The sequence below is a fragment of the Prionailurus bengalensis genome, chromosome C1, assembly GCF_016509475.1.
Source record: "Prionailurus bengalensis isolate Pbe53 chromosome C1, Fcat_Pben_1.1_paternal_pri, whole genome shotgun sequence".
NCBI classification, from domain to species: Eukaryota; Metazoa; Chordata; class Mammalia; order Carnivora; family Felidae; genus Prionailurus; species Prionailurus bengalensis.
Window position 1 is genome coordinate 73,767,129 of NC_057345.1, and position 20,071 is coordinate 73,787,199.

Genomic DNA, 20,071 nt, shown 5'->3' on the forward strand with positions numbered 1-20,071 from the left:
TTTTTATTATCAATCTGAGAAATATACTAATCACCTATATGAAATAATAATATTGGTAGTAGCTAATGTGGAATTCTCATTATGTATTTTAAGTGCTTTATATGCATCATTTGTTCTGTGCATGCTCTGTGGTGAGTGTTTTATATGCATTCTCATGTTTTGATTCTTAAAATAAACCCTAAGAGGGGCGCCTGGGTGGCTCAGTCGGTTGAGCGCCAGACTTTGGCTCAGGTCATGATCTCACAGTTTGTGGGTTCGAGCCCCACATCGGGCTCTGTGCTGACAGCTCAGAGCCTGGAGTCGGCTTCGGATTCTGTGTCTCCCTCTCTCTCTTGCCCCTCCCCTGCTTGTGCTCTCTCTCTCTCTCTCAAAAAATAAATAAACATTAAAAAAAATTAAAAAAAAAAAAAAAAACCTAAGAGGTCCCATTATTATTGTCATCTGATGAGGAAACTTGGTGTCAAAGTGATCACCAGCCGAATACTGATGTCAGGATACTATTCCCACGTTAATCTGGCTCCAAAGCCTGTGCTCCACCTTTGACTGGTTGTCTGAGACTTGGTTTGTTTTTATTTTAAGAAGGAATTTAACTGCACGGTTAAATACAGAATGATAATATCATAGAAGTACCTTTTTTCCTCAAGTACCTGTTTTTAAAATATGAAATATTATAGTCATGGGTAAGCCCATTCAAGACAATTCTTTATGCCTTTCAATCACTTAAAATGAATACTTTGATAGAAGATGGGAACTCCAACTGATAATTCTTCGTATCTTTTCTTGAGTTTTCCCAAGATAGTACATCTCAAAACATCCTCCATGTTTTTACAGATTTCTCAAGTGATCTGTTCCTATTTTTGGTTTCCATCAGTGAACATAAAGATCATTTAACATTACAGTCAGAGGAGTGAAAAGAAAAACTAGTGAAGAAAAGTGATCAGAGCCTTAGGAACTTATGGGACATGATCAAGTGGACCAAAATATATTGTTAATCTTATTGCAGATCTTTTATATGTAATCAGTTGTTTTTTTTTTCTTGCTGCTTTCAAGAATCTCATTTTGGCCTTGGCTTTTAACCGTTTGATTTAATGTGTAACCGTGGATCTCTTTAACTTTATCCTTCCTGTGGTTCATTGAGCTTAAATGTGTAGATTCATGTCTTACAACAAGTTTTGGGTGTTTTCAACCTTTATTTCTGCATATAAGTCCTCTATATGTTTTGTTAGGTTTACAACTGGGTATTTTTTGTGTAATTATAGATGATTTTGTAATTTTCATTTTTGTGTCTATGTGTTTATTTCTAGTATAGAAATACGTTGGGTTTTGTATTTTTATCTTGTATCCTGGAACTTGGCTGACTTCACTTATTCTAGGATTGTTTTGTTTTGTTTTTGTAGATTCCTTGTGATTGTCTTCATAGAAAATCATATCATCTTCAAATAGGGTTAGTTTTATTTCTTCTTTTTCTATTTGTATGTTGCTGCTGTTGTTGTTGGTAATGCTAGATCTTCTAACACTATTTTAAATAAAAGTAATGAGATTATACCTTATACCTTGTTTCTGATATTAGAAGGAAAACATTCAATTTCAGTTTTTTACTATTAATGTCATGGTAGCTGTAGGATTTTGTAGAGGAACTTTCCCTCCACCTTCTTAGAGTCTTGTGGTTATTTTATATATAATGTCCAGGGTTTTTAGGTGTACACAGTGAGAAGAATAGCAAAACATTGGTCTACTCCATCTCCCTTGAAGTGAAAGGTGCTATCACTTCTTTTTTTACAGGATGATCTACTTAAACTTTTAAGTGTTAATGATAGCACAGGCACCCCTTGTTGACTGCCTGGAAACCACACAAGAAAGCACTTGGCAGTGTTCAGTGTCCAGCCTTCAGCCTTTCATATAGAAATTTATTTGGTCAGTTCTCATAGTGATTGAGTTCGAGGCGAAGTGATCCAAGCTAAAAATACTCATAAGAAAATGATGTGATTCAGTTCAGGGAAAAGAGTTCAAGGAGAGTGATCCAAGCTAAAAATATTCTTAAGAAACTGATGTATACAATCAGACAACCACTTTATGTAACTTATAAGTGATTGCCAAATGCTCCATCCACGCAGATGAGGTAGTGTTTGTTTGGACAGTACATTCACGGTGAGTGTTGGGGAAGAAAGGATCAGTTAAATAGCTTCATAATAACTTGTTTTTGGTGCAGCTTTGTTGCTTCCTACTTTGCATAGTGCACACATTTTATGGGGAATAAATTAGAATTCATAACAGTGTTTGGGGATTTACACAATTCAGATTTGTCCCTAGAAAATGCTGAAGATCCACTTTAATTCAGTTATTTGATGCGCCAAGCTGTTTGTTAGAGCCCCGCTTATCTAGCTGTGCAACAGGTGTACTTGCCATGGGGTCCTGATGGGTCAAGTTTTGTGCCCTGCATCCTCACCTGCAGACATTTCTCAGATGGACACTGCCAGTTTCTTCAGTGATTTCTCTTTGCCTACGGGTCTTACTTATGAGTAACCTATTTTTTTTCTATATATATACTATTGCCCTAAGGCAGTTTACTATTAGGCTTGCTGTTTGGGGAGTTTTTTGGTTTTTGTTTTTTTCTTTCTTAGGAGTAGTTACTCTGGGGTCACAGACCACCCCCTTCCTAAAATGTACCAGTCTGTCTTTCTGGAGAGAGGGTGTCCACAGTATTCTACATATTCTCAAAGGAGTCCATGACCCCAAAAAATCATAATGCCAGTAATACTTTTACTCTGCTCTATCATGCATATATAGTTTAAATCTCTTATAAAGCACCTTAGCTTATTATCTACTGAAGTTTTAATGATGTCATTGCCAATTTGTATGGTTTTTTCTTATAAATATTAAAATTTGGTAATTTTTTTCTTCATGTTCTTTGCCTTTTATTATTCACCTGTTGTCTATATACTTTTCAGTTTAACATGCAGAAGTTCCAGTATTTTTTTTTAATTTTTTTCTTAATGTTTATTTATTTTTTGAGAGGGACAGAGACAGAATGCGAGTGGGTTAGGGGCAGAGAGACAGGGAGACACAGAAGCAGAAGCAGGCTCCAGGCTCTGAGCTGTCAGCACAGAGCCCGACGCGGGGCTTGAACACACAAGCCGTGAGATCATGGCCTGAGCCGAAGTCGGACGCTCAACTGACTGAGCCACCCAGGCGCCCCCAGAAGTTTCAGTATTTAAAGCAAGGCAATGGATTGCTCTTTCCTTCTGCTATATCTTTTCTCCCTGAAGTCCTAATCTGCTACCCACAATACAGAAATACTATACTTTTGGGGCGTTTGTGAGGTATTTATTTTCTGCTGAGACCATTGCAGAATTGAGCTGTGGCAGGGAGAGATAGTTATATATTCGTGAGTCCTTTAATTTGTATAAACCACAAAACTTATTTCCATATAATTTCTCTTATTTCTCTTTAAATGTGTAGGTTAAATTATTTAGTACATTGAACATTTAATTACACATTCAAAGAGAAGGGTGTTCCCCAAAACAACTGTAATGTTCAAAACAATTGTCATTAAACGCTCTATGATTTTTTTTTTAAATCTTCAGTTCTGTTTTCATCACTTTTTCTGTAGCCTGGTGTATATGCATCTTGGTGACTTCAGTGATGTGTAGAATTTAGTTTGGTGTTTTTAATGCAGCTATAGTGTTTCATATTTAGCTTGATCATTACCTTCTTGCACTAAATAAGGCCTTTAATGCCCTGCCAGTGCAGGAATAGGTAATTACTGCTGTTATGAATAGTCTTTTAAAAGACTTGAGTTTGTTGATAATCTGCCATATGGAAAGGTTCATTGAGCCAAGGTCTATGCCACCTTGCACGGGAGCCTTGAAGAACTAGAATGGCCATGAAGTTTAGCATCTGTCTTTGGTGTTGGGTGGGTGGTTTAGTGCCAGTAGTCCCTAACCCACCTGTAATTTTATGACTCTCAGGTTGTGCCCATGTTGTTTGGAGGTGATAGGTTTTGTGGTGGTCCTGAAATAGCTTGCGTAGCAGATTCTGTAATTCATTACTCAAACATGAAGAAAACATTACTTCAAAAAAGCATCGTAAGGATTTTAAATATACTGCCTACATTCTCTAAGTGCACTGCAAATGTGCTGTAACTAATAAAGCTTCCCCACTGATTTAAGAGAGTCTCAGAAGAAGCTGTACTAACTAGATGCAGAGCATCTTTGATAAAAAAAAAAAAAAAAAAAAGACTTGGAACTGTCAAATACTTAGCAAGTCAAGAATATGGCTATATTGCAAACACCCTTACTGGTTTTACATTTGTCACAGGTGGAAAGAGAGTATTTTACTATCAAGAGCTATTACTGTTATTATTCAACTAAGTGAGATTTGATTCTATAAACAAACATTACTAATAAAAATCCTCTTAATTTTCCACACTTTTTATCATTTTATGTTTAGGCATAACACTACGTTACTAATTATCATGTTTGTTAAAGCAAAGTAAAAACACTTGAAAAATAGAACGTGCGTATAAATATATTATTTGAATGAGGAAAGTAGTGACTCCCATATTTGCACGTTTTTATAGAAATTTTTTAAAGTTGTGTTCAATATACAGTGCATATAATTTAGTACACATGATGAACCAAGAACAGTGATTAATTTTTACATGTTTCATGGTCTGGCTAGGGTTTTATCACTTTAAAAACTAAAAAATCCACAGGGTTGCCTGGATGGCCCAGTCATTTGAGTGTTCGACTCTTGATTTCAGCTCAGGTCATGATTTCATAGTCATGGGATCAAGCCCCACATTGGGTTCTGTGCTGAGTGTGGAGCCTTCTTAAGATTCTCCCTCTCTCTCTCTGTGCCCCTCTTCCATGTTTGTGCTTGCTTGCTCTCTAAAATAATAATAAAAATAATTCCACATACAAAACGATAACTTCTTTTTAAAAGTTTATTTTTGAGAGAGAGAGAGAGAGTGAGCGAGCAGGGAAGGGGGAGAGGGAGGAAGAGAGAGGATCTGAAGCAGGCTCCACACTGTCAGCACAGAGCCCGATGCAGGGCTTGAACTCATGAACCATGAGATCATGACCTGAGCCAAAATCAAGAGTCAGATGCTTAACCAACCGAGCCACCCAGGCACCCCCTTTTAAAAATATTTTTAATTAATTTTGTGGCTAATTTTCACAGCAGTGATTGAGTATGTAAAATTTTATAAGTAGATGGAATAATTACAAAAACTGTTAATATTACAGAATTTCTTTATATATTCTGTCATTATGTATTCTGTAGATGGAATGGGTACCCAGTTGTGAAACAGCATGTAAAATCTTCTTTTCCAAATACTTGGTTTTAGAAAAACTAATGAAAGTAAATTCAGCATTGTTGCTTGTAGGTGAATCTTTTAAAGGCAATTTTATGCATGTCTGGGCTGCTAGAGGAGACCTCTCACGCTTCTGTCAGCACCTGAATGACAACAGCACTGTTTTATTTTCCTTTGTGGAAAGAGGGCGGTGTGTGTACATAACAATATCATAATAGTTTTAGACTATGATGACAGTTTGAGGTTGTTTGGGAGATAAGATTTCTTAACAATTATTGAATATAATAACGTGTGTAGGTTCTCAATAAATACTCTTTGGGTTTAACCTGAGACAACCTCCAAATCCTGTGTAGATGCTTATAGCCTCATATATTACCTTGATTTATAGATCCATTTGGGAAGCACTGTCAATTTGAAAAATATTATGCTTTCTATCATGTGGCATATGCTTCTTAAAAGTCTACCCTGCTTCCTTTCTCTGTTTCTTCTTAGCCTCATTCTATAGATTGTCTTTATTTGCTCCTTAAATGTTGGTATTTCCAAGGATTCTGTTCCAGAGTCTCTCTCCCATGCTACATATTCTAGATTATCTAGGCAATTGCATTCATTTCCATGGTTTTCCCAGATGTCTTTCTTCTACTTGAATGTTTATTCTGAACCCTTGACCTATGTGCCCAATTATCTACATAACATCTCCTAGATGGTCCCAGGCAATTCAGTGATATGTTCAACATTAAGCTCATTTCCTTCTTTGCACATTCTCATCTAACTCTCCCAAGGGAAAATAAAAGAACACATGTATGCACATACATATAGAATGTGGACACACACACACACGCACATGCACACGTGCATATACATATAGAGTATATGGGCTTCTCCTCCTGTTTTGGAAAGCCCACTGCTAATATGTAGCAGGCTTGGAACTTCTATTCAAGTCTTCTGAATGTGAATCCTGAGCTCAGGGTACACTTTCTATAATGTGGTGGTGACCGTGTCTTCTGAACCAAAATATAAGATATATGGTTTGACAGTATTTGAAGCCTGTGCTTGTTACTGTAATTATACCTCATTGCTTTTTTGTGTCATTTTATTAAGTTGTCGGCATTATGGTGGACAGACACCAGTAATACATTTAATATTAAAAAAATCACAACTCTGATTAGTATGAGACATGTGGTATGTGGTACATATGCATGCATTGTGTGTGTGATGTTACCTAATTAGGGAGATGAGATAATGCTTCGCCTTCAAGGCATGATGAAATTCCATGTGGAGGTTGAGGAGTTCACCAGGCAGCATTAGGGTATGGGGGAAATGGAAGAATGTTCAAGTGAGACAGCTTGCACCGAGATCTGGTGGTAGGAAGGTGCATAGTGTGTGTGGGCGGCTGTCTCTGTGCAAGGTAACTTGTCATCTTGGTAGAGGTTTTTATCCCCTCTTTTCTCTCTTGCCCCTTCATTTCCTTATTCTAAAAAAAACAAAAAAAAACAAAAAAAAACCCTCAAAGCTAAAGTTTATATTAAATAGAGAGTAATAGTAATAGAATGCAAAAGGTAACTGCTTTTCAAACCATGTGGTAGTGATTTGAGTTAGATGAACCGTAGAATTTAAGGAGTGAACAGCCAGGACTTAGAATGTAATGCAACACCAAAAATGAAAAAGGGCTTGTGATGATGTGGTTTCTCCTCTTGTTACCAAAAATCACTCTAGCATTTATAACCACTGTCCTGCTACATTTTGATAAACCAGGGAGTAATTAAATCCTAAGTAATAAATTTCAGAATCTCTGCTTAAATTATAAATGACTCATTTTGTAAGTGCATTTTTTACAGTGAAGTTTAGTATGCCATGCAATATGTCTTTGTGTGTTTGAGAATGAATTCAGGCTGTAGAAATTCTATTAGAATGTAGAGTGACTTTTGAACTACACTGATCTCTGGTCTTTGGTATTCTAAACTTAATGACTGTTTATTCTCTTGTTCTGTATATGCATATGTATTATACTTCAAAGGTAATTCTGAGGTTTGGGTCTTCAGAACATTTCTTCAAGTACTCTTACCCATTTCTTGAGTAGGAAAATTATGTTCTAGAAATGAGAAATTATTTTCATTGTCTTTAAAAACAGTTCATATCTGTTTTTCTTTGCAGAAAGGGCTATTGCAAGACATGAAGTTCGAGAAATTGAGCAGCGACATACAATGGATGGTCCTCGACAAGAGGCAGCACTAGATGAGGAGGAGGATATGGTGATCATTTATAACAGAGTCCCCAAAACTGCAAGCACCTCTTTTACCAATATTGCCTATGACCTTTGTGCAAAGAATAAATACCATGTTCTTCACATCAACACTACCAAAAATAATCCAGTGATGTCACTACAAGACCAGGTAAACACTTAGGAGATGAATAAATGTTTTCTTATACTTTCCCACTCTCTTTGTATCTCAAGAGGAAGGAACATTTTTAGAGATCTGTGTGCTGACTCCAGTGAATTGTAAGTCTCTTGGGGGAAGGACCAAACACCTTTTCTATAATTTTACATTTTTCCACAGTATTTGATACATTTCTTTGCATATTATATGTATTCAAATATTTATAAAAAGTAGTTTATGAATAGCTTTGGATTTGTAAAGAGAAAATGATGCCTTTGATATCCTTTTAAAAATATGAACATTTTTTAGCAAGATACCCTGCAATAAAAATCGTTCTGCTGTCTCATTTTATGGTAGAGAAATTTATTTATTTATTTATTTATTTATTTATTTATTTATTTATTTATTTATTCATTCATTCATTCATTCATTCACTCACTTACTTACTTACATGTTTGTTTGTTTGTTTGTTTGTTTGTTTGTTTCTGAGAGAGGGAGACACGGAATCTGAAGCAGGCTCCAGGCTCTGAGCTGTCAGCACAGCTGTGTTCACAGCCGAGTACCTGTGTCCTATATCACTCAGTTTTGTGACTAACCTCCTGAACTTCATCTTGTCTATACTAGTAATTTATATAATATTAGCTACAAACTTCTGGAGAACAGGAATTGGAGCTTATATTTTTAACATAATCTTGCCTTTTAAGTTGTCAAGAAACTTTAGATAAGCAAATGGGTAGCTATGAAATAGATTTAAGAAAAATGGAGGAAATTATCCCATGAAAAAAAATTATCTTTTTAGCAGTGGTAGCACACATTTTCTCCACACCTGGAGTTCTGACTGTAATTATAAATAAATAGAATTCTCTATAACTATTGAAGGGAATGGGAATTGGGCTCGATGAGGAGAAAAGATGATATTTGAAAATACTCTCTAGGATTAAATACCATATTGCAGTAGCCTTATTAGAAAGATTGTTGATAGTCATATAGTTAAGATTGTATTTATCTGTTTGACAGCAGCTGAACTTGTTTTATTTGTCACAGAATTGACTCTAATCCCATCTTTAAGTATACTTAAAATCCTTACACAGAAATAGGAGAGTAACACTGATACACAAGGTTAAGATTTGTTTTCTTAGAGAGCTGTTTGTAAAGACTAATAGTATATGGCATATCATCTGCCCATATAATTCTTGGCTTTCTGCAGTATCCTCAATTACTCTTTTTCATAAAACCAAAAATCTACATCCATCAGCCAAACTAAATAACGCTTCTATAAATGAGAAGAAACATGAGCTTATTTAGCTAAGTGGGTCATAAAAACTATTCATTATGTAATACTGTATATCTCAAGGGCAAGTATCCTAAATAATCAGTTTATATGTAGTGTGTGGTAGATTTTAAATTTCTTGCTTGATTGCTTTTCAAAATGTATCTTGGTTTAAAAGGAACAACTCAATACTCACATAGTAATTTTAGATTTAGATTTATTAGTAGTATCTTTTATTATTTCTTTATTTTTTAAGTTTATTTTGAGAGAGAGAGCATGTGCGGGGGAGAGGCAGAGAGAGAGAGGGACAGAGAAAGAATCCCAAATGGGGCTCAAACTCATGAACTGTGAGATCATGACCAGAGCTGAAATTAAGAGTTGAATGCCTGACTGAGCCACCCAGGAGCCCCGTAGTATTTTTTTAGAAAAGTAAAGTTATCTTGCTTATTTTGTGTCCAGCATGACAAAGTTTTATGACAGCTACAAGATATCTGACAGTGACGTTGACCATTTTTTTTTATGAAGTAAGAATCTATGGAAGCTCTCCACATAACGACATTTATAGGCATCATGTAGTGATACATTTTCCCAGTTACATTTGGATGAGCTAAAGCTTCTGTTTTTCTTTCAATAGCTCATGAGTTACATGTAGACAAAAAGAACATTAAAAGAAAAGCGCTATATTTAAAAAAAAATTTTTTTAATGTTTATTTTTGAGAGAGAGAGAGAGAGAGAGCACAAGCAGAGGAAGGGCAGAGAGAGAGAGGGAGACACAGAATCAGAAGCAGGCTCCAGGCTTTGAGCTGTTAGCACAGAGCCTGACACAGGGCTCAAACCTGTGAACTACAAGATCATGACCTGAGCCGAAGTCAGACTCTTAACCAACTGAGCCTCCCAGGCGCCCTGATAAACACTATCTTAAATGCAGTGGGATTACATGATGAACAGCACTTAAATTGTGCTTGTGTAGAGAAATACTTTTTAGCTCCAGTTCTTTCCTAAATGTATTTTATACATACTGTACTAGGCATTGTACTAAATTGTTCACATGCTTAATTATTTTTCTCAAAAATTTTAGAGGCAAAGTCCAAATATTTTGAGTCTGATATAAAACTACTGAGTGGGTAATAGCTATCTATGCATACTCTATCATCCTGAGAAGTAGTTGTCCACTCTGCTTTCAAGTTTTCATTTATTTTTGAGTATGTAGTATATACAGAGTTTGTGCTATATTCTTTGTTGAAATAGGAACGAAAAAGCAAGGCCACATCTTTGAAGAAGCTTCTTTGTAATTTACTCGGAACATAAAACATAGATGCAGGAACTATGAGGACTGTTTAAAGAAAAGATCTGGGGCGCCTGGCTGGCTCAGTCAGAAGAGCATTCAGCTCTTGATCTCAGAGTTGTGAGTTTGAGCCCCACACTGAGTGTAGAAATTACTTAAAAATCTTTAAAAAAAAAAAAAAGGAAGTATCACTTCATGATATTCTCACAAAATTATTTAATGCAAAATGTTTCTTACCAGAATGTTTAATCTAGACCTAATCTTGAAAGAAACAGAGAAATCCGTCTTGTTGGAACATTCTCTAGAATAATCGTCTTGAACTCTTCTAAGGTATCAATATCATGACAACTAAATCAGGTATGGTTGGGGGTGAGGCAAGACAGTCCTCTCTAGAGGTGAGGAGACTAAAGAGACATGAAAACCAAACGTAATGTGTGATCTGTAACTGGATCTTTGATCAAAAATGTCTGCTACTTGTTTTCAAATGGTTCAGAAAAAATTAAGCGTGTGTGTGCATATGGAGAAAGAACAAAGAGATAAGCAAAGGTGGCAAAAGGTGAAGTTAGTGAATCTTAGTGCATGAGTATGCAGATTTTGACCATATTATTATTTCATCTTTTCTGTAGTTTAGGGATTTTTCACAATGAAGAAATTGGAATAAAAGAAGAGGGAAAGTTAGAACAAGGGATTGGAAAGATAAACATTTGAGAATGTGAGGCGTGGGAAGACAAAGCAATGAGAGTGAGCCAGAGGCAGTCTTGGGAGTTATATTTGTGAGGTGTGCCTTACTCAGTGAATAGGCAGGAATTGGCAAGAGACAGGTAATCATTTAGCTCTTGTAGTTGGAAAATGAAGTTTACTCTGCTATCATGAACATACTTCTACATTAGAGAACGTCTTGTCTTTAAAGTAACTGTCAAATAGGTGTTAAGTGGCAGCATCTTTTAGGATCTTTCTTAATTCTTTTCTACACTCATATGTTTAGGTTTGTGATCATATTTAGTCCTTTTCTAAGCATTGAAAATACCCAGAATTTGCATTCTCTCTAGGACAACATAGTGATTTTTTTTTTCCTTTTAGTTCACTGTTAACCTTCTGATCTTTGCATTAATGCCTATGATTTGATTAGTTGCAGATACTGATTTTTCAAGCGTCACTTTAGATGAGTGTTTCTTATCCTGTCATGTGTATATTAGCCACCAGTTAAAGTATAGATTTCGATTCAGAAGACTAAGATGGAACCTGATAATGTGAATTTCTAAAAAATCTTCCACCTGATGCCAAAACTGATTCTCCTGGTCCTTGAACTATAGTTTAAGTAGCAAAATATCTAGAACACAGGTCTCAGTGGGGTTATGAGAACATACGTATTATAATCTTCATAAGATAGTGAAGCTTAATCTTTAAATTCATGTTCCCACCTCCCCAACAAAATCCAGATTCCTTACCTAGACCAACAGGCTCTTTTAAATCTAGTCCTCGTCCATTGCTGTATCCTCTTGTTTACCAGCCACACACTGGCCTTTTGGTTCATTGTCTGCGCCAGTCCTTTTCCACTTCAAGGCTTCTGCACTTAACCATTCCATCTTAGAATGTTCTGGTTTCTCCTGATTGGCTTCATGTTATCCTTTTTAACATTTCAGCTTCAATGACATCCTTTCAGAAAAACCTTACTACCCATCCTATATATTAAATACTTCTTCCAAGTTACTGTGTACCATCAGCATTCTTTCTGTATCTTTCTTATTACTTACTCATTTGTTTACTATTGGTCTTTTCCTCTGTATAAGCTCCTAAAGGGCAGGAACCGTGTCTGTTTTATTTATTACCATGTTCCTTGTGTTTAATCTTTAAATTTTTTAAAATATTTATTTATTTTTGAGAGGGAGTGAGCATGGGAGGGTCAGAGAGAGAGAGGGAGACAGAGAATCCATAGAAGGCTCTGCATTGCCAGCACAAAGCCTGACGTGGGGTCGAACTCGCAGACTGTGAGATCATGACCTGACCTGAAGTTGGATGCTCAACTGACTGAGCCACCCAGGTGCCCCAGTATTCCTTGTATTTAGAATGGTGTCTGAGACATAGTATATATGCTCCATAAAATTTTTGTTGAAAGAATGAATGAGAGAACAAATGAACTTAGGTACTGAAAGTAGTTCCTAGTTGAGCATACTACCACTGATGATAATTACTGGCAGAATGAGCCCCTTTTATCAATGGCAATGTGTTCTCCCCTTACCTCAGGTGATTTGAGACACACCCACTGTGCCTCCTGCAAAGGAAAGGCTGAACAACACAATCCTGAACTTTGGTGAAGATACTGTGTTCTGTTGCTGCCGAACCTTTCTTATGTTTTATCCAGTTATTATTCACTTTTCCTTTTTGCATAGAAAACTTTCTCTCTAGTTTAGTCTCGAAAAACTACCCACAGCTGTACAATGGATATTTATTTTAAGTATAGGCATGAGTAGGAGTTTGGTAGATAGTAATTATCCGAGGTAATAGTAGTATTCGCTCACTAGGTAGTAATTACAAAGTTGGAATTTGGCCAGGATTGTCAGGATGACATTGCTACTTTTAGATAGTGAAAACAAGTTCTTTCAGATAATCATAATGTTGAGATTAATCTTATTAAGAATGTAGGTCTAGGTGCACTGTTGTGAGATGGTGCTTCCTTCGCTTTTTCCTGTAGCACTGGTTCAGTCTGATTCCACCAGCAAATAAATCACAGCACCACTCACTACATTGCTTGGGTTTTCCCTAAAGGTCTCCTCTGATTACTTGCTAGCCTGACTCTGCTTGAGTTATAAAATCTGACAAAAATCACAGTTTCGGATCTGCTTCAGGCTAGCTATAAAAACATCTCTTTTCATGTAGCGTATCTAACAACTGCTTCTGAAACATCCTTCTTGATAGCCTATTTCAGTGGGGGTATGGAACTACTCTTTGAGTAAAGTCACTACAGTGACATTATGTCTTCTTCCCAAGCCCCTGTTTTCAGGGTCTTCCGTCTCTTTAACTTCATTTGCCACTATTATGTTTTGCTCCCTTCGCCCACCCCTTTACCTTTCACTAGTGCCAAGTATAGTCGGTGAGAGTGCACCCAGTGAATTGCTGTAGAAGCTTGTTCACCTGATCTCGATTTCCACTCACTCCTCTGTATTCCGGAGCTTTATCTCAAGGTCTGGAGCAGAATGCCCCACTGCAGAGGAAAGCCAGAAGAGAAACTGACAAGGCGAATGGTGCAGGAGAGGTGAGAAGGCAGCCAGTGGTAGAGTGGGAGCTGCAGTGAGGCTTCCTGACAGAGGGAGGGAGAGAAGGGGGATGGAGAGTGGAGAGGCAGGGAAACTCGGGACAAGCAGCGAAATTCATACTTTGAAAAGGAAACTTGTCAAAAAAGACTGTTCCTCAAAGGGGGTTAAAGGATGGTTATAGAACTTCAGTGGTATGTAAATGATACTTCTAAATGCTCCAACTACGCTGCAGATTAGTCTGAACCACCACTTGAACCTTATTGACATCATTTGTTTGCTTAGCGCTTTTTTTCTTCCCTGTAATGAGAAGGTAAATCTCAGCTCAGCATCTTTTGATTTATTGCTGATTGTAAATCAGCCACAGCTTTATTAGTGAGACTAACACATCGCCCTGGTAAAATGTTTGTGAGATGAAAGGAAAAAAAAAACACATGCACATACGTAGCCTTCGGTGTTGTCATAGTTGGAGATTAGCAGAAGATTCTGTGTGTTTTGAGAGACTTTAACAGTAATAGTGTAGAGAATTTAAAAGCAATAACTCACGTGAATTTACCTCAGAATGATTTTAGGAAATAAAATTCAAAAATCCTGCATAGACATTTAAACCAGGTCTCTTACTTTTGGCTGACGGTGTTCAGCACCCCTTGAGGTTACCCAAGACAGTAAAAAGGCAAGAGTAAGTCAACGGTCATTGTTGAAAAATGGTTGTCCAATACGAGAGTAGTGAACAGGGTGAATTGGAAGCTGAGAGTATAATGAATGTGATCAGGAAAATAAACAGTTTTGAGAGCTTTGTCAACAGCTTTGAGGTCTTGTAGGTTGAGGAGTTTTGAATGACTGGATCTGAGGGGTTTCCCTGGCAGTGGATAAAACCTGAAATTCTCAGTGCCCAAGTTTGTTGATCAGAAACATGATACAAATGCTGTTCTCCTTTTCACATCCTTCTGGGTTTTTTCCTCCTTGTTTAAATTGAACAATAATGTATTAAGGAAGTTAGCATGTGGCCTAGAAGGATGATTGGACCAAAATCTACAGTATATGGTTCCTGAGCTCCAGGGTTTTTTATCTGTAAAATACGGGGTACAGGATCTCCCAAGTCCCTTTCACATCTAAAATGCTGATTTTGTAAACAAGAGCGTTTGAGGTTGGTGACAACAGTGGAAGATGCCTGCCTTGTTCTGTTCTCCGCCATCACTAAACTTCCCTGAGTCCAACTGGAAGGCACAACCCTTTTTCTCATTTCTGTTAGGTTTTTAAAAAATTTCTTTTAATGTTTGTTTATTTTTGAGAGAGAGACAGAGTATGAGCAGAGTGGGAGAGAGGGAGACACAGAATCCGAAGCAGGCTTCAGGCTCCGAGCTGTCAGCACTGAGCCCGACCCGGGGCTCCAGTCCATGAACCGTGAGATCATGACCTGAGCTGAAGTTGGACGCTTAACGACTGAGCCACCAGGCGCCCCTCTATTCGCTTTTAAATAGTGTTTCTTGGAATCCTTTGGTTCTAGTATGCTCCAGGCATCACTGCGTGGGAAGGAGGAGACTGAGTAAGCAGGGTTTATTCTGCCCCTGTCCTCACTTCTGTTTTATGTACTGTGGGAGCTTACAAGGCAGTCTTTAAAAGTTCACTCTATTTCAGTACACTTTTTTTCCCTTATTATAAAAGCAGTGAATATGAGCTATATCTTTGCTGAAGAGCTTTTATACACCTCAGGGCCTCCTCTGCAAAGCACTACGAAAACAAGCTTTGTGTAAATAAAACCAAGCGGAAGCTCCTGGGCCTACCCATGCTGGAGGCTTTGCTCCTCCATGTGGTCCATTGACGTGCCATCATGTGGAGACTTGTTAGAAGTGCAGAATCTTGGGCCCCACTCCAGACCTGCTGAATCAAAATCTGCATTTTAACAGGAGTCCCAGATGATCCATTTGCACATTGAGTTTGAGAAGCCCTGCAGCAGTCCAGATATTATCCAGCTTCCTGGGCTCTTCACCTCACGTTGAAGGACACGTGCTGGATAAAGTATGTTCTTAGGAGGGTTCAGTTTAATCCTGACCTTCCTTAGGAAAGGTGGAAGAATGAGGGATGCTTGAAGTTTATATTTATACCTAACTCTTATTTCCACCTGAGTCTTTTACCACAGTGTACTCACAGTTTGTACCATTGATCCGCTCTAACATTTGGTTTATGTAACACTGTTTTCTCAGATTCCAGTCTAGCATCTCCTTTCATTTCTCTCCCACACCATCACATCCCCATTAAATCTAGGCTTCTGGGAAATAAAGCTGAGTTGCTAACTATGCCTTAAGTACCCTTAAACCACCATTTCCCATTCCTTTTCTCTTTTCCTTCTTTTCTGTTTCCCCCTCATTTTCGGCTGAAGTAATGGAACTGATTTTCACAGAAGCAAAAGCTTATATGAAATAATTTACTAGTAAATGGCAGTTATAAGGACTTTTCATATTCAACATGTAAAATTTTTTAAGGATTCAGTTTTTGGGTTATCTAATTTTTCATTTTCTGTTTGTTTTTCATTTGCAATTTGATATTTTATTTGGTGCCTTCCTTAAACAGATAGGAAAGAACATGAGAAGCCCAAATCACACATTTGGCTCTTTTTTTTTTTTTTTTTTTTTTTTTTTGGTGGGGAACAATCATAAATATCTGCTAAAATATAATTTTGTATTTTTTTTTTTTTGAGAGAAAACAAGTTGGGGAGAGCAGGGGGAGAGAGAGAGAGAATACGAGAATATGAGAATCTCAAGCAGGCTCCACACTCAGCTTAGAGCCTGACATGGGTCTCGATCCCACTGGGATCATGAACTGAGCCGATGTCAAGAGTTGGATGCTCAACCAACTATGGGGCACTCAGGTGTATTTTCTAAGGCAACATAATTTTATCATCTACATGATGGTAGTAGTTTTCAGATTTAATTTAAGGGTGTTGTGTGTGTATAAGATAAGAAGATAAGGTTCGTATCACTTCCCTTCCAAGAGCTCTGTTACTTCTTTTCTTTTTTAATTTTTTTTAATGTTTGTTTATCTTTAAGACAGAGCATGAGCGGGGGAGGGGCAGAGAGAGAGGGAGACACAGAATCCAAAGCAGGCTCTAGGCTGTCAGCACAGAGTCCAATGTGGGGGCTCGAACTTGTCAACTGCGAGATCATGACCTGAGCCGCAGTCAGACGCTCACCTGACTGAGCCACCCAGGCACCCCAGAACTCTATTTCTGTTAGCATATGAGTTATTAATGCTTCCCCTAAAAAATAAATTTCCTCAGAACCTTCTGTTTTTCCCTAGTTCACATTCTCTGACATATGGCTGCTTCTGCACTGTTTTGTGCTCTGCCCTACCAACAGGCCTTTTCTAGGAGGCAGCCATCATCATTCAGTGCTATTAATTTATTGACTAATCTGGTAGAAGTGGTCCAGAATATTTCCATATGACTACTCTAAAATGTAAATGAAAGATTGATAAATTGTCAGAAGTATGCAATTGATAGGCCTGTGCTTTAGAGGCTGTGGTCACAGCTTGCAGATGCTTTCAGTGCAGTTTAGGGTGCTGGGCCCCCTACTCATTAGCCCTTCTCTACCCCCTAACCCGCCCCTACACTATATCTAGTCCCTAGAAGATTCTTAGCCACTTGCTGTTTATCATTCAGAAATTTGCTTATCAAAAACAGATGCCATTTTTCTTTGAGAAATTGTGTATCACTGCTCTTTTATAGCTGGTGATACTTAGGCTTATCAAGTTCTGTATTAACCAGTTCTTTAAATTTTTAAAATATATTTGCAGTAAAAGAATTTTTTTATTAACTAATCTTTTGCATACTTTTAATTCCAGCAAATTAAAATAGTGATAGTGACATATTTAGATTTTAAAAAATTTTTTCTATATCACATCTCTAATTTTATTAACCTTTTTTATCAACAATCTTATGATATCTTTAGTTCTTTAAAGTTCTCTGATTAATCATCATCTTTAATCATTTTGGTTTAAGGATTACTTTTTGTTTCATTCGTTGAGCCATTAATACGATTTTTTGTGAATAATGAGTTTCTGGGAGTCAAAAACAGACTTGAGCGCGTGTGTTGGTACCTACCCTCCCCTCACCCCTTGTGAATTACTCACTGTGCAGCATTGTAAATGATTGCATTGTGTGGGTTTTTCAGGCTTCTGTCTCACTCTTTTCTGAGTGTGGTGATAATAGCTCTCTCTATGATGAATTGGTAATTACAGATCACACTGTGCTCTCCTTAGTTGAAACCTGTGTTTCAAGCTCTGTAATTGTCAAACTGGTGTGATTTGTTTTAAAAGCCTAAATGGAAACTATTTTACTATCATCAAATTTCATTTTTCTTTAAGTTGAACTTAAGTAATGAGTGTGTTCTCCTATTTTAGGTACGCTTTGTAAAGAATATAACTTCCTGGAAAGAGATGAAACCAGGGTTTTATCATGGACATGTTTCTTATTTGGATTTTGCAAAGTAAGTTATACCTGAAATGACACAGTGAAGAATGCTTTGTACCTTAGCAACCTAAAAAGACACAAATGTATTAAATTGTTACTATTTTGATTTTTAAAAATGTACTACTGGCTTGCCTTTGCCACTTTTAGATAATGTAATTTAAATATACCTTCTAGTGTTTTACTGCCCTCTAGTGTTCATAAATTGAAAATTGTCATATTAATTTTGGAAATTCAAATTAGACTAAAAGCAAGTAATACTCTTTAAAGTTATTTATCATTATTCTGTTTATGTGTCTTTTACAACCAAATGACACTATTTTAGGAGAGCCCCACGTTTTAACCTAGAGGCCAGATTCTGACTTAACACATCATTGACCGAGAACTGAGAAAGCAGAGAACCCCATCACACACTTTTTGGTTACCCAGTGCCTCTGCATTTCAGCCAAGACATAGAAAAGTATACACTTTCTTTTAGGCCACCTTGTGTTTGTTTTAAAATTGTGGTGTATTCAAAAGACACTCTTAAAAAGATGGTGATTTTCCTTTATGGTGATTTGTCTGAAACGAGATAAATAATTCTCATTTTCCATATTTTTGGGGTGGAATGGGTTCAGGGTATTCCTATCATAATTCTCTCAAGAAAAGTTCATAAAACTCCAGGCATTTGCATGGTATGCAAGTCCTGTGTGGCTCCCCCTGGAGTCTGTGCCATATTAAGATTCTGTTCCACAAACTGGGCACAAGGTGTATTCTAAACATGGGCTACTCTGTGAATCCATTTGAATGTTTTTTCACAGCACATAGTGTAGCAGTATATAGTAAAACCTCAAATCCAAATCTTTTCCTCAATAACCTGTACTAACTTCAAAGACACATCTAAAATGTATTTTTAAAATGATTGAAACTCAGACATGGTCCCCTCAGTCATTTCATTAGCAGTCATGACTTCAAAGTAATATACTGTCATGTGTTTGTCAACTCCAGAGAACATTCTGTGTAAAATTTGAAAATTAAATTGATATCCCAGTCATTTTAACTTCTTGAATTTGAAAAGAAAAAGAGTTGAGTGAATTATTACTGATTCAGATACTAAACTTTAACTTTTTGAAAAGCATGTAATTAAAAGGGAATCTCCAGAATATTATGTACATGAAATAATATATTCTTATTTCTAGCTCCACAGTACTCAAGATGTTTCAGTAAAATGGTAGCTTTAAAGTTAGATGTACATTTTTCTGTAAATAATTCATAATGCAATATTGAAGACATTTTATGGGCAGCTTTAAAATAAACTAATTATTTTTTCCTTGCAGAGGCACTGAACCAATTTCATAAACTCGATTCATATGCATATTTTCCCTGAGGGCTGCATTATCCTTCAATTGAATGTTTGTTACTCTTTCACCTAAATGATTTATTTTTTCCAAATACAGCTTGGTTTCTAATACTTGAGGTTTCCATTATTAAAATAATATATTGAGTGCTTTTGCTTTTGGCAAAAGTCTTGTACTTGAAGCTCTGGTATATGCTAGGGTTCTTGCAGATGAAAAAGTTACAAAATTTCTTGAAAAGATTAATCTCATTTATTAAATACTAACGAATATTTAAGATTTTGAGTATTTTCATAATGGGTCTCATGCTATTAGAGGTTAAAAATATTGTAACATATTTCAACGGACTTTTACAAGATTTTAAATAAACACCTAAAAGAAATCACCTAGAGGAAATGTATTTTGATGTATATCATCAAGAACTATGGTAGATGTAACTAGTATCTTTTAAAATAAATTTTAGTGTAACAGGCATACTCACCGTGAATGACTAAGAGGAAAGAAACATAACCTTACTAATTTTTAAAATACTTTATTCTTCAAAATGTATTCTGGACTGCCATAGTACTGTGTGGAGTCCACTAAAATACTTGCCTTTAGGAGAAAACAGTTGAATTTGGTGAAAGAAATATTTAATCACATAGCTTTTCATTTGTTTTAAAAGAGTCCCTGAAAAGCATATAAACTCAGTATGTCCCCAGAAACCCAGGAAGCAAGATAAAGAAATCAAAAATGAAAAGTGGTTTCTGGTTTAGACCAATCACTAAGAAACACACA

At 36.6% G+C, this 20,071-nt stretch overlaps 1 protein-coding gene across 2 annotated transcripts in view; it reads left to right on the forward strand.

The window, feature by feature from the left end:
• Positions 1-20,071, forward strand: part of HS2ST1 (heparan sulfate 2-O-sulfotransferase 1) — a 175,059-nt gene that overhangs the window by 130,546 nt on the left and 24,442 nt on the right. For both annotated transcript variants that reach the window (XM_043575498.1, XM_043575497.1), the window contains exons 2-3: positions 7,466-7,704; positions 17,894-17,979. In XM_043575498.1, the coding sequence (XP_043431433.1) occupies positions 7,466-7,704; positions 17,894-17,979 (325 nt within the window). The remainder of the gene's footprint in view (positions 1-7,465; positions 7,705-17,893; positions 17,980-20,071) is intronic.